Consider the following 15,857-nt stretch of genomic DNA (forward strand, 5'->3'; position numbering starts at 1 on the left):
GCTTACTGAACATGGTTATTGCTGTACTTCTACCAAAACCCAGCTTTTACTTCTGTAATTCTTAAGATAACTTATCTACACAGATTACCTATGAACTGCAGTTTGTTTGCAGGTGTACAGGCTGATTCCACAATCCACCCACAGAAAGTACTATATGTGCTGCACACACACGAAAACATTGCATGATTTAGGTACCCGAGATGAACAAAACACAGTAATGAAACTCTGAGGCAGCTAATAAGTCCAGGTCTGTAACCTTCTTGTGCAAACCAGGCGTTAACCTGAACTGGCATGTGTAAACTCCCCTTCAGACATTTTCCTAAGCAATCACTAGCCCTAGTACCAGCCCAGGCACTTGCAGCCGTACAGGCCTGAGGCAAGGCGCTGAAAAGCCCTGGCTCTCAAGGCTCTTAGCCACCATCCACGGGTAACCTTTTTCACCCGACGACTGCAGACCAGAGAGTCTCTTAAAACGAAGTCCTGGTTTTGCTCGCATCTACTTAAACTGTGAATTTACTTCGCGAAGTGGCAAAATACACCTCCCGACCCAGCAAGAACTCCACTCAGCTCCGCCGCGGGACAGAAACGGCGGCTGGAGAGAGCGCATGCTCGCTGCTCGGCAGCCAATGAGGGCGAGGCCGCTGGCCCTGCCTCTCTCCGGTGGCCCGGAGCCAATCAGGGAGGCGAGCCTGCTGTGGCGGAAGTTGGTTCTCGGCGGGTGTGCGGTGCCATGGCTGCCGGTTCCACGGTGGTGCTAGCGCGGGCGCTTGAGGCGCTGGGTAAGAGGGCACGGAGGGCACCCCGATCAGGGATGGAGGGCATCTTGGGGGAAGCTGGGCCCGAGCTGGGCCTACCTGGGCCTGCAGAGTCGGGTTTTGAGGGAAACGCGGCTGACCGAAAACATAGGCGCTCTTCGCTCCTGAGGGCTTTGCTGGGGGGCCGCCCCGCGGAACCACCGCACTGAGGGTCTAGTGGTTCTGTGCCGTGCCTAGTAGGTCTTGAAGAAAGCTTGTGACGAGCAAACGGGGCCCTTCTCGAGCTGTCCACGAGTCTCCTGCGGAAGCAGGCCTTAGGAGAAGCAACGGTCCTGTGCTCTTGGTGCCAGGGCGCAGCCTTGAGCGTGCCTGGCTTCCCGGTTAGCCGCGGGATTTGGTGCGGATACTGACGCACAGGCCCGGGGAAGTTGAGGCTATGAAACCGCAATTGCATAGAATCACCCTGCAGCTCTGAGGCCAGTGCAGTCGCTTGTATCAGGCTTGAAATACCAAGTTATATTAGTGCAATACAGGAGAAACTCCCTTAAAAGAAAGCTTTGCTTTTAAGGTAAACGTATGCATGAAGACCTAGGAATTGTTCATAGCGAAATTAGATGGAACACTGTAACGCTAACGATTTGCTTCTGATCACTACTGTTTGTGTTTTTCAGATGTTGGTGGTGCAGCAGATAAGATTAATTTAATACCTCAAGACTTTTTTGCAGAACTGGTAAGCAGGGTGGTAAATGGGATGTGGAAGGGCTTCTGGCATTTTGATTTTAGGAAACCTTTTTGTTTAAGCTTTTCCATGTATTTTCTGTTGCACAGAAAACAGGTACATAGTAGCTTGAATTTACATGACTCATAAAATAGGCTAGTCCTACTAAGACCAATGGGGTTGCTTTAAATTTGGTTTTATTGCAGCATACTTTTAAAAATGTATATTTGCCCTTCATCAAAATGACATATCAAGCTACTTTGTCTGCTTAGTGTAGTGCTCACTTGAACAGGATGGCCCTACAGATAGCGTGAAAATGGTGTGTTAAATAAGACTAGCTAGTGAGGTAGCAACCAAGTCATGATTTCATTTTTTTGTTCTTTTTGGAGTTGATACAGTTATATCATTTAATTTACTTTATTCTTCACTTTGCATTTAAAGCACCTTTCTGTTGTCCATTTTTGCATTAACCATTTTTTGTAGTGTCCAAGTATACAAATTAGCTTTGTCTTTTATATTAAAATATACACTAAGAGTATTTTCAAACTTAATTTCTTTACAGTGCGAACAAATAATTCAGCATCTGAACCATGGGATCCCAGGTGTAAACACAGTTGAACTGTGTCAGGTAAATTTGGGTGCTAGCAGTTGCAAGGAAGTATTTTAACTGTATATAATGTAAAGGACAAAATCACAAGTTTGGTAGATTTTGGGTGTGTCTATGCATATACACAAATACATTTTTACTAATGCATAATTTAATATTATTTGTAATTGTTTGAACATTGTGTTTCTAGAGAATCCAAACATCTGGGATTGAACTTAATGTTGGTGACCTGTCAAAAATAGCTAACATAATTTCCTTTCTATTTAGGTAAGCATCAAATAATTTACTTTGCCTCTTGTCTGTTTTTCTCTCTACCCCAATTTAATGGTGGAATTGGAAAGTGACTTCAAATGTGGGTTATACAATGGACTGACTTGGGAGAAGGGTGGAAGTTTGTAACTCTTTTTACACAACTAACAACTTCTTGGCTTAGTTTATTTTCTTTTAAAAAATGTTTGGTTACTTGTTATATAGTCTCACCTTTTGTAATAAAAAAAAAATCAAAAGAAAAATTTCCAAGATCCTGTGTAAGCTTTAGAACTACTGGCAAAATAAAAGAGGACATTAAGTTCAATTATAAAGCTAAGTCAGCTAGGCCTTTGCCTGGAAGAAGCGTGTTCTAAAAACTTGCTTTGTAGAGATTGAAAACCAGCATTTGTAAAGTATGCAGTCTTTTATAATGTTGAACTACTGTGTTGAAGATAGTTTTTAGGTGGCATTTTCAGTAGTTACTCTGCCATAAGTTTTTCTGTTTTCAGAAGGAAAATATTCAGGTTCTTGCTTGTTCTTTTAATACCTTGTTTCTAAGTGGTTTATGTTAACATTAGTATGACTGAAGGTAATGTACTAATATAAATTTAACATGCTGTTTCTTCCTCTAAACCACAAAACCTTGGAGGACCAGCTCTCTTTTTTTTTTTAGCATGTCTTTTAAGAGGATGAGGTCTGTAGAAACATACCTAGGGTGGGAATTAAATTTTTTTAACCTATTTCTGTTGAACAAATTTAGTTACAGTTTTCTTCTAGATTTCTTCTGCTGCCTTTGCAGTTCAGGGTTTATTGCATCATTTTACTTATTTTAATACAAATTATACTATTACCTAGAGGTCTTTACTTGCCTTTTAGTGATATTTAATTTACCTCTCCTAAATGTTTAATTAAACTGCCTTGTTTCTAAAGTAATAATGCTAACTATTTTCTGCACACATCTTTCATTGAATTATGCCTTTTTTTTCAATTGCAAAAGCACTTGGAGGATGTGATTACTTTTGCTTTAATGTTGTGTCAGCCCAGCAAAGCCTGGTCTGCATATTAAGACACATTAAAAGTCATTTTTTTTGCATGTAGATACAAAAGAGGAGTAAAATGTTCTGGAAAAATAAACCAAGACCACAGGCTGCTTAGTTATTGCAAAGTATGTGGACACGTAAAGCAGACCAAAAAATGCCTGTTTGGGGTGAAGCGAGAAATTTTATTAAATTCATGAGAACAAAGTTGATGTTATATTCTTTGGATATACCTATAGCACAGCAGCCAGAAACCACCTCTCTACAGAAGATCTCATCACCACCTTGAGCAATGCAGTCAGCGTGCTGCCAAAACATGCAGTTCAAGTTATCCGTCACGTATGGAATGAGCAGGGCAAATCCATTAGTGAGTCAGAAGCTGCAAGAAATATGGCCACAGTGGGGCAGGTAACTAACTGACAAAGTGCAACTGAGCTGTTAACTTTTCAAGACTGTTGGTGCTTCTTGACTGCTGAAAGCTTTTCTGTTATATATATTGGCAAATGTCTAGCCAGATAAAGGAGCATGCGCAGTAAAGGTTGTCTAAATGCCAAACAGTTTTCTAGTATTATTGTTTGGATGATAAAAGTCACATTTCATACCTTTTTAATTATTAGTGCTTCATAGTACTATTTGGAAAGATTAGTGGAAGTCACTGTGGCAGGCAGTTATATTAACTGTTTATGTAAATCTGTCTTATACATATAATTTCAGTTGTTATTCAGAGTTTATAACACCAGTGCTTCATTGATTTATTATCTCCCTTAAGCTTCAACTTACTTTAAGTACTTTCTGTCATTTTTTTGGCAAGTGCAAATTAAAAAAAAAAAGCATTTTAGGATCTTTATTTTTTTTCTAGCAGCAGTTCAAAGTGTTATGAAATTAGGGGGAAAATCTTTTTCAGAGGCTTGATATTAAACTTCTGAAGGCTTTCTTCTTTATTCAGTAGTTCTGCCTCTCATAAAAGGCTGAAAATAATAACTTACACATTTGAAATGTATTTATTATGTACTTTGATTTATGTAAAATAGAGTTATGAAATGCCTTGATTTTTTTCTTCATTATTGCTGTTACAGTATTTGTACACCATCTGTGGCTTTTATGTTTTTTATGTTATTTAGAAACTTGGAAAAAAACCAACAAAACGAAAACATGACAAAAGCACAAGTAATATGCAAGCCAGATGAACTTTGGCTCTAGCTCACTTTTCTGACTAGAGCTTTAAATAGCCTGTACTTGCCTGTTGACAGTACTTAAATAAGGAAAATTCATTAAGTGAAATAGCTTATGGAATTACTTACTAGTTTTTCATTATTAAAACAGAAGGCAGGTAATTTTTGGATTCACAGTAATATCTGGATCTGTATATTTGTTTCTCATGTAGCTTTGAGCTCTGGATTTCCTGGGTTGTCTTCAAAGCATCCAGCAGAATGGTGATTCTAGGCTAGCTCGCTCTTTAACATTGTTTCAAATTATTTCCTTTGCAGTTTGTAGATATTAAATGGAAGCTGGGAGTCGCAATGAGCTCTGACACCTGTAGGTCTCTGAAGTATCCTTACGTTATGGTGACACTAACAGTGGCAGATCCTTCAGGACAAATAACAGATAAATCTTTTGAGATGACGATCGCACAGTTCAAGGTCTGTACTCAGTGCTACTTGATTCAGTCTCATAAAAACAACAGTGACATCGTTGTGGAGGAGTAACCCTATGCCTTGATGCATACCTTTGCAGTGCTTGTTTAGTAATACAGTCATTCGAAGATGAAGTATTAATTAATTCAAACACCAAAGCTAAATACTTATTTCATAACATTTAGTTATGTGTCACTCATCTGAAAATGTTACTTTAAAAGTATTTGGTCTGCTCACCTGCAAAATAAGCTAACTGAATACTTTAAAGACTTCTGGATATTTCTTGTTACGTCTCACTCTGCCTTATTAAAAACAGAAGGGATATTCTGGATCTAGGGAACTGTTCCCGAACCTCAAATTCTAAAACTTGAGTTAAGCCTACCATGTGGTAATGATTAGGAATTGAGGTCATTGTGCATCCACCACTGTCTCTGCCATACGTTTGTCTATTAACTTAAGTAACTGTTTAAATTTTCGTAGATGTGGCACTTTGTTCTCATTCCAGTTTAAAGGCTAAATGTGCCATTTAGAATATCACAAAAGCTTGTAAATAAATCCTTGGAATTGGACTGAAAGGAATTTGAGAAGATTATTCTGAAGCCTTAGGTATTGTGAAATTTTGTATTCATTCTGGTTGAAATTAATAATTTATTGTTAAATTACTGTAAGAAATGAATCCTATACTTGAGAAGAAATGAATCCTATACTTAAGAAGCCCAGAGGAAGTGGGAATGAAAACATTAGTATGGTGAATCATCTGTTAATAGGCAAACACATGCAAATAAGGCATCACCTCTGTAACTTTAGTAATACATTTGTCCAAATGCCAAACAGACCACAAAAGGCAGAAACTTTCAGGTCAATCTGCAGATTGTAACTGTAGGAAAGTAATATTGTGAGTAATGTGGATTGTAACTTTTGTTGAACATGTCTAAACTACAGTTCAAGGTTTTCTTCAGGCAACTTAAATTTATCTTAACTCTTGCTTTTTAGAACTTCTTCAGACAGTTTAAGGAAATGGCAGCCGTTCTTGAAACAGTGTGAAAAGAACTTTTATTTACACTGAAATTTTGGACAGATTTAGATCAAGTAAATTTTCTGTTCTGCACAGGGAATGAAGTACTATTGTCCAGCAAGGTATGTATCCTTGGTCTTTTCAATGGGCATTTGTCAGCATCAGCCTTGCATTGCCATGAAGAAGCCAGCTCTGCATTGTTGTTTAATCCTGGTAGACAAAAGATCAGGTTATGTATGAAGAAGCATTGCTGTAGACTTTCTAATATCCAAGAGTAAGAAACTACACATTCAACTCTGGAGTATGGAAAGAGACCTGAAAATGTTGACTGGAAAGATACTGAGAGAAGTATGAATCCCATGTTGACACTTCTGACTGAAAAATTGAGATGCAGGTAGAGCTGATAATAGTATTATAAAGAGTAGATGAAATTACACATAACAGGTAAACAGTTATTCTTGAAGAATATCAATGTCAAGTCGTTAGTTGCATGTGTCTGCAGACCTGGCTTCCAGTCTTTTAATCACCAGAGAATATACTTGTCCTGATTTTCCCTCCACTTGGGATTATAAAAACTGAGATAATGCATTAAACTCTTCTGGAGGCCCAACATTTATTCTGTGAAATAGGCCCCAGAGTCTAATTTTCAATAAAAAGATTAATTTAATTCAAAAACATTGCTATGTATTTTTGCCTTTGCATTTAATCCAGCTCTAATGTGCAGCGCTCTGATGTTTTGATAAGCAGTCTACTATCTAATTAAATTAGAATATTGATGTAGTTGTCTCACTCTAAGCTATGACCTAGAAGAATAAAGAGGAATCTTGAAAATTCAGGCTGGCACATCATGGAGAAGGACCACACTAAAAGCCAGGAAGATTTCTTCAATCTTATTTTATGGCAGGAGTCCACTTTGTTGCATGTGCTTGCTCTAGGAGAACGCCCTAACCAGCAAAATTTCAACTTTGATTCTGAAGAATGGGGCATTTCTGAAGGAAGTGGTATATCTGTGTTTTCATGTTCTCTGTGTGTTTTGTGTTTTCTATAAGCAAAACAAACTGCAAATACAGTGGGAAGCTACTTTTGCATTTCAAGATGCATTGCTACTGTAGCAGAGCGAATAAATACAGAGAAAGACAATTCATACTAATGACCAGAGTGAAGTTTATGCTGCAGCTTCAGATTGATAGAGACAACCTGTTTTGCTGAGACTGATCTTCAGATGATTTCAGACTCCTCTGAGAGTATCTACTTTTCTAACTCACATTTTTTAACATTTTTAGAAGCTGTCCGAAAGTCATACAGGTTATGCCTGCCATTATGTGTCATGAAAATGTGCAGTGTTAGACACTGCAGTCCTTTCAGCGAAGAGAGATGAGATACACTCCCACTCTTTGGGCATTATGCAGGGTGTGTGAAAACAGTACTTGAAAGTTTTTGAGAAGCCTAAGTGAGTAAATAGTGTTGGCTTTAATAAAACATAATAAAAAATTTGGGCTGTGACTATTGATCTGGATGATACTGCTGAAGTCTGAGGTGTTTGCTTTGTGCTAGGGAGAGTAGACTGCTCTTTTCTGATACATAGAAGCTTCAGGCAGCTTAACCGAAATTTTGTTGTGCTTTGGCCTAGTGAATTAATTGGTTTACATTAATACAAGACTTTCAGTAAAAGCATACTCTTAATAAACACAGCCTTACAAATTATTTGTTCTAATGCACTTAAGTTCTTCATAGGGTGAAAGTATGAGTGTTTTCACTAAAAATGGATGAAAAAGAAAATTGAATGAGTCATGGCTTGACTTGTAGAAACAAATACAGTTGTTACAGGAAGGAAATGAGGAAACTTTCAATTACCATTTTTTTGCTTGATTAATTACCAAAGGGAGAAAGCTGGCAGACTTTGCAAAATCTAACTTGTCTTTTGTCAAGTCCAAATATTGTAGAAATACTAATGAATATTTTCAAAATGTCCCTGGACTCCAATTTGGTGTAACTGTTCCTCGAAGTTGCCTAGGCATGTGTGCTGTAGCATTTTACCATCTTGAGAATTTTCATATAGTTATAGACATCTAGGAGATGTGATTGAATGTTGGGTATGTACTCAAACTTCTGAGATTGATCCTGATCACTATGAATTGGAACTTACTTACTGAGTAATGAAAAACTGAATACTTTATTAAAGAAAAAAGAAGCCACAAAAATAAAACCAGCCAACAGTAAAAAAAATAACATTTGTCAGGGGAGCAATACTAATATGTTCAAATAAGCTGCTGAGTTGTTTGTATGTGCAGAAACCACATCTTTTCAAAGAGAATCATGTGTCCTTGTGTATTCCTAATTCTGCTTGTTGATTGATACAAAATTGGATAACATCAGGTATTTTTGTAAGGTCACAGTCATTAAACATACAGGTAACAAAGATGAAGATGGTCTGTATTTCGTGTTAAGTCTACTGCATGGCAGTCTTGTTTCATAAATACTATAATGGGTAAAGTTCAGGACTGGACTATGATTAAACTTCATTGCTTATTAAATTAGGATGAAGTTCAGACATCTGTGATGGGTTAGCTAAAAGATAATTGCAGGCTGCAAAAAAAAATATTTGTATCCATTACTTACAGCTACATGAAATTCTGCATTAAGCCAGGAGAAGACAGGGGACATAGGAGATTAATGAAATTTTGCAGGAAATATCATTCAAATGGTTTTCTTTCCCTAACTGTATTTAGGAGATAAAACAAATTTTTCTTTTCAACATCTGTCTGGAACAGAGCAAGAGGAAGGAAGCGAAGGGCAAATGTGTGTTTTGTATCAAACAAAACTCAAGCACGTGAATAATGAAGGAATCTCCTTGGCAATGTCTGTCATCTTCAACACATGCCTTTTTCTTTCCACCCATAAATTTCAAATCCTAGCCTACTCAGAAAGTTATTTTGTAGTAAAAGTGGAGGAAGTCTCACAGGAGCAGTGCAGAAATGGCTGCAGTCATGTCTGCATGCTACTCTTGTATATTTAGTTTCTGCACACTTTGGCCATGTCATGAACAAAGTAAAAGTGTATTTCTGTTCCATAAAACCCTGCTTGCCTTTTTTAACCACATTTTAAAGGTATCTGACATTGTTCACTCTGAGCATATCTGCCTTTATTTTTTACCCTTCTGTTTTCAAGACTTTGTACTCTCACTTGAAAGCCTGGAGGTATGTTATCTTGGACCATTTACAAACAAGGGTAGAGGCATGATAAATTGTGGAAAAGGTACAATGTTGTTTCTTCTGTTTCCTATTATACTTGAATTCCTTCAGCACCTTCTTAATTGTGGGTATAATGAGAGCATAATTTCCACTCCTTTTCAGAGACATTTGGGGTGGTTCTCTTTAGTGTACTAGAATAACACACACAAGTGGCTGAGTCATTTGATCTACCTGCATCATAAAGCGCCCCATCTCTGAAGAACCTTTCCAAAAGGAAGAAGGACTTAAAATTCATCAGTGTCTGCCTTACGCAGTATCCTGTGGTTGATCAGGGTAGTGCTGATTTTCTGGACAGATAGCTTTTTTAATTAAATGTTATGACTTGTTTGGGCTGTTAGTTTACTGAGCATTCACTTGATTAGGAAGTTGGATCTGTGCAGGTCAATGCATGACATAATGGTACAGTTCTCCCTTGCTTAAACCTCATAAACTAGATTTGCATGTCACTTGCCGCTTCTGAGCAAATGTTTCCTTCTGCTTCTAAGGCTGGTGAAGGGCCTGGAACACAAACCCTATGAGGAGAGGCTGAGGGAGCTGGGGTTGTTTAGCCTGGAGGAGAGGCTCAGGGGTGATCTCATTGCTGTCTATGACTACCTGAAGGGAGGTTGTAGCCAGGTGGGGTTGGTCTCTTCTCCCAGACAACCAGCAATAGAACAATGGGACACAATCTCAAGTTGTGCCGAGGGAAGTATAGGCTGGATGTTAGGAGGAAGTTCTTGCCAGAGAGAGTGATTGGCATTGGAATGGGCTGCCCAGGGAGGTGGTGGAGTCGCTGTCCCTGGAGGTGTTCAGGAAAAGACTGGATGAGGCACTTGGTGCCATGGTCTAGTTGACTGGATGGGGCTGGGTACTAGGTTGGACTGGATGATCTTGGAGGTCTCTTCCAACCTGGTTGATTCTATGATTCTACATGCTCTTTGAGTTCTACTCTTGATGCTTGAGGACTTTCAGTACACGAGGAAGCATATGTGTTAGAGAGATGATTCTCAGCACTCCTCATACCAACTCCTGGATACTTTGAAAGATTTCTTGACTCTTGTTTCTGAGGTTTCTCTGGGGGAAAGTGAAGAAATTATGCTTGAACTGAGTTAGTGGGATATGTCTGTAAATTAATTATGACTTTGTGCCACTAAAAAGGTAGGGAAGTTGAGATTGCTGATCTTTGCAGGCTAATTTTAGTCTTCTTTGTTTCCTCTTCCCTGCGTTTTCCTCCTATAGCTGATTAGGGTCTAGCTGCCTTAACTCGGGAACTATTTCTGCTCAATAGATGTAGGTGACATAGTTTCCAAATACTCTGTCATTAATGTTTACATTGCAAATATTGTTACATTTATAAATTAGAAATTGCAGTGTCAGTTTTGTACCTTCACTACTGGGATTTAGAGCAGTAGTTTTCAATATGAATACTAAAAAAGGAAGAAAATGTTATTTAATACAGTAACATGTCTGTGTTACATAGTATATCGAGGGGATCTTGTCGTAGCGTCGGTCACCAGGTGGCACTGCTACATACAGAGTTGGTGCACAGTGATCCCATTCTAACAATGGGATAAGGACTTTGGTTCTCTCCCTTGTGTGGCTTCTGCCCAGAACTGTACATATGAATCATGTCAACATAACTTCCATCCTAGCTTGTCCGTTGTAGGGAATAGTCTAACTTCTGTGTTAATTATTAATAAGTGTAAAAACTTTTAAGTGACATAACAGCATTGTAATGATAACAGAAATATAGATCATACATTGTATATTTGCAGTAGCTTAAAACAGTAATTATACTAACATGTTGCATTATTGCTGGCTTTCTAAGTAGTATCATGTTACATTCCTACTGAGGCCTACTCTCATTTTACATTTTTACCCCTGTTTAAACATCTCCCAGAGAGATTTTTCTAGATCTGTATCTTGTTATGGAATAAGCACTTGCATTTCTCAGTCCAAGGTTTTCACACAGTTTAACCACTTTGAAGGCCTTCTTCCAGTTTATTATGTACTAGTTTCCAGTGCCTTTATGCCACATGTAGGAACATGCTGCTTTGCCACTGAAAGCTGCTCTTACTTAATTCCTCTGTGAATTACCACTGAATCTGAAAAAATAACACTCTGGTGTTCTTAGTACTATTAAAGCTGCAAAGAATGTTTCTGTTGGCAATGAATGCCATCACTGCTGGGTCTCAGATAGATACTTATCTGAAAGCTTGGCCAAATGAAAGCAAGATATGTTTCTGAACTGGCAAGTACTGAATTCTGTAGCCATGCATGAAGCTCAAGAAGGACATCAGAGTTTCTATTTAAAAAGAGTAGAGGAAGTTAAATGTGTGTCTTCCATGAATTACTGGTGAGCTGCACCGTTCTGCTGCTTGCAGTTGGGAAAGTAAGATGAGATATGCTCAGCAGTTGACAGAATCAAGACAACAGATGTCCATTTACCTTGGAGAGAGTCAAGGACAATGAGAGGATTAATGGGCTCCCATCTGTTCAGGTTTTTTGTTTATTTGTTGGGGTTTTTGGCAGCTGTGCTGGCACCCTTCTTGGTATTGTGTTGAGACCACATGTGCCCTGTTGTTCCTGGTAATCTGTACCTTTCCGGATGTACAAGGCTGAGTTGTGAATTTGCAATCAAATTTTAATAGCAGTGCACTGTTGAATTCTTACTGATAATTGCATTTTCCTCTTGAATTGATATAATTTGTGACTTCTGAATGTGAAGTACTCTTGCCTTCCAAAGCATCTCTCCCATGTTATTCTGTTATGGATCTTTCTAACCTGTGGTTCATCCTTTGTAATGATGTAATCTTAAAAATAATATCAAGATTTGCCTTTTATCTTTGGCAATGACAAGAAATTCTGTCCTGGTTTCCATTGCTGGAGAGTTTAGAGGGGACCAGGGTCTCTTTCAAATCACAAAATGGGATAGAGATAGTAGGTATTGCCAGGAAGAGAAGTAGACTCCAGTAGCTGCAGTACTCTCTTCTTCCTTGTTTCTTCCACACCTTCATATGTTACTGCAGTAACATTAGCTGCAGTATAGTCAGAAAATAGCAGGGAAGTAAATACCTCCTTTATATGAGAGCAGAAATATTTGGGAATGTGGAAGTTCTTATTGCAGAAGTTGCTCTTTTTTCTGCAACAAGTAGGTTTTGTCTGAGCCGCTAACAGCCACCAAACTGCATTACTTCAACTAGAGATTCTAGTAAGCTTATCTGATATCCTTTTGAGAGGAGAGGAACCTTAAACAAAACCAAAACCCCAGTACGTTCCAAATGTTCCCACCTGGAAAGCTGCTGTGACCACACATAAGTATACAGGAGTCTATATTAAAACATAGATTTAAACAAAAAGCACTGTTGTTCTTTAATGGATTTGCCACAAAGTTTCCTGGAATCACTCTTAAATGACAAAAATAAGAATCTTTGCACAATCAAATTCTTTGTTGGAGAGAAATCTAATCACTGACTGCATTGTCTCTCTAGAGTGCTACATTAAATTGAATAAATGATACACTGAACACAGACAAAATGTGGTGGATTGCCTTAAGTTCTAGAAATGTTTATGAAATTTCTAGCTAGGGATTATTAGGAATTTTGCTTATCCCAATATTAATAAATCTGCTTTGCAGTGGCTCTTATTGGCGGAACAAAATATAATCTATCACCATGATAAAAAAATATTAGTGCCATTAGAAAAGAAAAAAAACAAACCACCCATCCCTCATCAGATTATTTTTTCATCATTTTTGTATACAAATAGCAATGTCTTCTATTGTCTGTCTCTGGCTGTGAAGTCTTACTCAGAACTTTGGCGTTACTTTTTAAGCTATAATAACCTCTACTTCCTGCAAAACAGAGCTTTCAGTATTTCTGCTGGTGTTTTAACACATATAATAGAGGAGGCATATGAGATTCTCTAGCAGCTAAATTTTAGTGCCTTTGTACTATGCCCAGTCTAGAGAACCTACTTGCCAATACTTCAATTCCATTTCCCACAGTTCATTTGTTGGAGTTGTCAAATATCACTAGATATCTTAATAACATGTTTTCTAAAATGCCTGTATCTCAGATCTTACCCAAAGATGATCTGAGAATAAACTTTGACTAGTTAAAATTAATACAAATATGGTAGTGCAAGTTAAGTGTCAGCATTCTTAGAAAAGCAATAGGATGGGAAACAATTCCAGCTACAGGGCATATTGCTGAATTGAAGTGCTGCAGTGCAGGATGATTGAAGTGAAACATAAATTGTGGGATTGTGAAGTCAAGTCTACAGCACCTCTAATAATATTTTTCTCTGCCATTAAAATTGTGGCTAGACAGCTTAAGGGGATGGATAATTACTAGCAGTTAACAGCCTGAGTGTGTGAGATGCTGAAGTCTCTCCACGCCTTAAGAAATTAGTACGAATTACAGTTGCTTATCATTTTGCAGGTTTGAATCCTTTAACACTGACTATGAACTGATGATCCAGATATGACATATGAAGTGGCTGCTGTGGTGCTATATGCAGAAACAACACATATCCAAGTATTATTTAAAACAAAGCCCATTCTTCCTTTTGTAAACAAGGAAAACATATATAATGTATTTTATTTGGAAAAATACTTTATTATCAACAAGCATATAAAATTTCACAGTATCACAGTATCATTAGGGTTGGAAGAGACCTCACAGATCATCAAGTCCAACCCTTTACCACAGAGCTCAAGGCTAGACCATGGCACCAAGTGCCACGTCCAACCTTGCCTTGAAGTGCCCCAGAGACGGCGACTCCACCACCTCCCCGGGCAGCCCATTCCAGTGTCCAATGACTCTCTCAGTAAAGAACTTTCTCCTCACCTCAAACCTAAATCTCCCCTGGCGCAGCCTGAGGCTGTGTCCTCTTGTTCTGGCGCTGGCCACCTGAGAGAAGAAAGCAACCTCCTCCTGGCCACAATCACTCCTCAGGTAGTTGTAGACAGCAATAAGGTCACCCCTGAGCCTCCTCCAGGCTAAACAATCCCAGCTCCCTCAGCCTCTCCTCGTAGGGCTGTGCTCAAGGCCTCTCACCAGCCTCGTCGCCCTTCTCTGGACACGCTCAAGCATCTCAGCGTCCCTTTTAAACTGGGGAGCCCAGAACTGAACACAATACTCAAGGTGTGGTCTAACCAGTGCAGAGTACAGGGGCAGAATGACCTCCCTGCTCCTGCTGACCACACCATTCCTGATGCAGGCCAGGATGCCACCCGCTCTCTTGGCCACCTGGGCACACTGCTGGCTCATGTTCAGGCGGGAGTATTGAAATGTTCAGAGGTGTTAGCTTAGATTTAGTTAGCTGTATCCATGCTTGGTCACTTCAATAATATGCCTTAAGAGATTTTGCATCTGATGTGTATTTAGTCAATAGAAATCAATGGCAGGTTATTGCCAAATCAAAAAATTTCTGACTCTTGGTATATGGTTGGTTTTATTTGACCAGCCAAGTGTATATTTGCAGCACATGATGTGGCAGTTATTGAGCATATTAGTGTTCGTATTTTAGATCTTCTAATATAGCTGTCATTTTGAATTACACCATTTGCTTCAAGAAGCTTGGGCAGTAATTTAAAAAGGAACTAGGGGGAAAAAAAAACCCAATGGTGGCTTCTTGTCAGATGCTTCGTCCGTCATGTCTCTATGGAGAACTGCTGCATTTACACATCTTTGCATTTGAAATGACCTGGAGAGGTAATAAAAAATAGACATATATTTTCAAAGCTCTGGATAAGAGCTATGGGAAGTTGCTTACTTCTCTATACTAATGTTTCTGATTCCTATTAACTGAGTTATAAGCGTTACAGAATTTAAGTGAATTTCTAACTATATTGTGCAAAGAATTAGAAGATGATGATTTTGTTACCACCATAATTTTACATGCTAGGGGAGACATTATAAGAGTATTGTGTCCAGGGGCATGGCCAAAGTGATATGGTGCTCAATATAAGAAAATTGAAGAATTTTCATCTTAAAGGTACAAAAACTCTGAAAACTGAATTGAGAAAAGGGGACCAACTTCAAGAAGAAATGTTGCATAACTAAAGGACTGATTTTCTAATGAAAGACTATTAATGAGACAGGGGGATAAAAAGTGGTAGGCAGATTAAAGGATAAGAAAGAAATGATGAAATAAATGGATAAACGTAAGGGACAGCTAAGGGGGATTACTATCAAGAATCAACATAAAAAGTTGAAGCAAGAAGAAAGCATGGAATCTTTGGATTAACATCTGAGAATTTGATTGTGAAGATAAACTCTTAGTGGTAGCCTTTATATAGATTTCTTTCGTCGTAAAAGGGATTCGTGTAAAGAATTCAATAATGAAAATTAATTGGGTCAAAATAACCAAATCTTGTAGCATAAAGCAAATCACCCAACTCAAGGAGAATCCAAACAGTTTTACGTAACTGACACAATTTAAGAACTTCAGATCATTTCCCACATTTTGTTCTACCTGATAATCTGGAAAAATTGAAGTGCATCCTTAGCACCTGAAAACTCAGCTCTGTAGTGTCTTCAAGTGAAGACTTGTTCCATTTGAACAGTGTTAAAACATCAATTAATTTCTAGTTGCTTAGAAGAATTT

General features: G+C 38.4%; 1 protein-coding gene across 1 annotated transcript; it reads left to right on the top strand.

The window, feature by feature from the left end:
- Positions 1-632: 632 nt before the first annotated feature.
- Positions 633-6,692, top strand: COMMD6 (COMM domain containing 6). The gene is made up of 7 exons (XM_064174001.1): positions 633-779; positions 1,427-1,485; positions 2,036-2,101; positions 2,271-2,347; positions 3,606-3,774; positions 4,854-5,006; positions 5,994-6,692. Exons 1-7 carry the CDS (start codon positions 731-733, stop codon positions 6,042-6,044), a joined length of 624 nt encoding a protein of 207 aa, XP_064030071.1. The 5' UTR covers positions 633-730; the 3' UTR covers positions 6,045-6,692.
- Positions 6,693-15,857: the final 9,165 nt, after the last annotated feature.

This window comes from Pogoniulus pusillus, chromosome 3 (assembly GCF_015220805.1).
Source record: "Pogoniulus pusillus isolate bPogPus1 chromosome 3, bPogPus1.pri, whole genome shotgun sequence".
Lineage (NCBI taxonomy): Eukaryota > Metazoa > Chordata > Aves > Piciformes > Lybiidae > Pogoniulus > Pogoniulus pusillus.

Coding starts and splice junctions, on each gene's coding strand:
- COMMD6 (XM_064174001.1), top strand. CDS start 731: ATGGCTGCCGGTTCCACGGTGGTGCTAGCGCGGGCGCTTGAGGCGCTG. Junction 1,486..2,035: donor AAGACTTTTTTGCAGAACTG/GTAAGCAGGGTG, acceptor ATTTCTTTACAG/TGCGAACAAATAATTCAGCA. Junction 2,348..3,605: donor ATAATTTCCTTTCTATTTAG/GTAAGCATCAAA, acceptor ATATACCTATAG/CACAGCAGCCAGAAACCACC.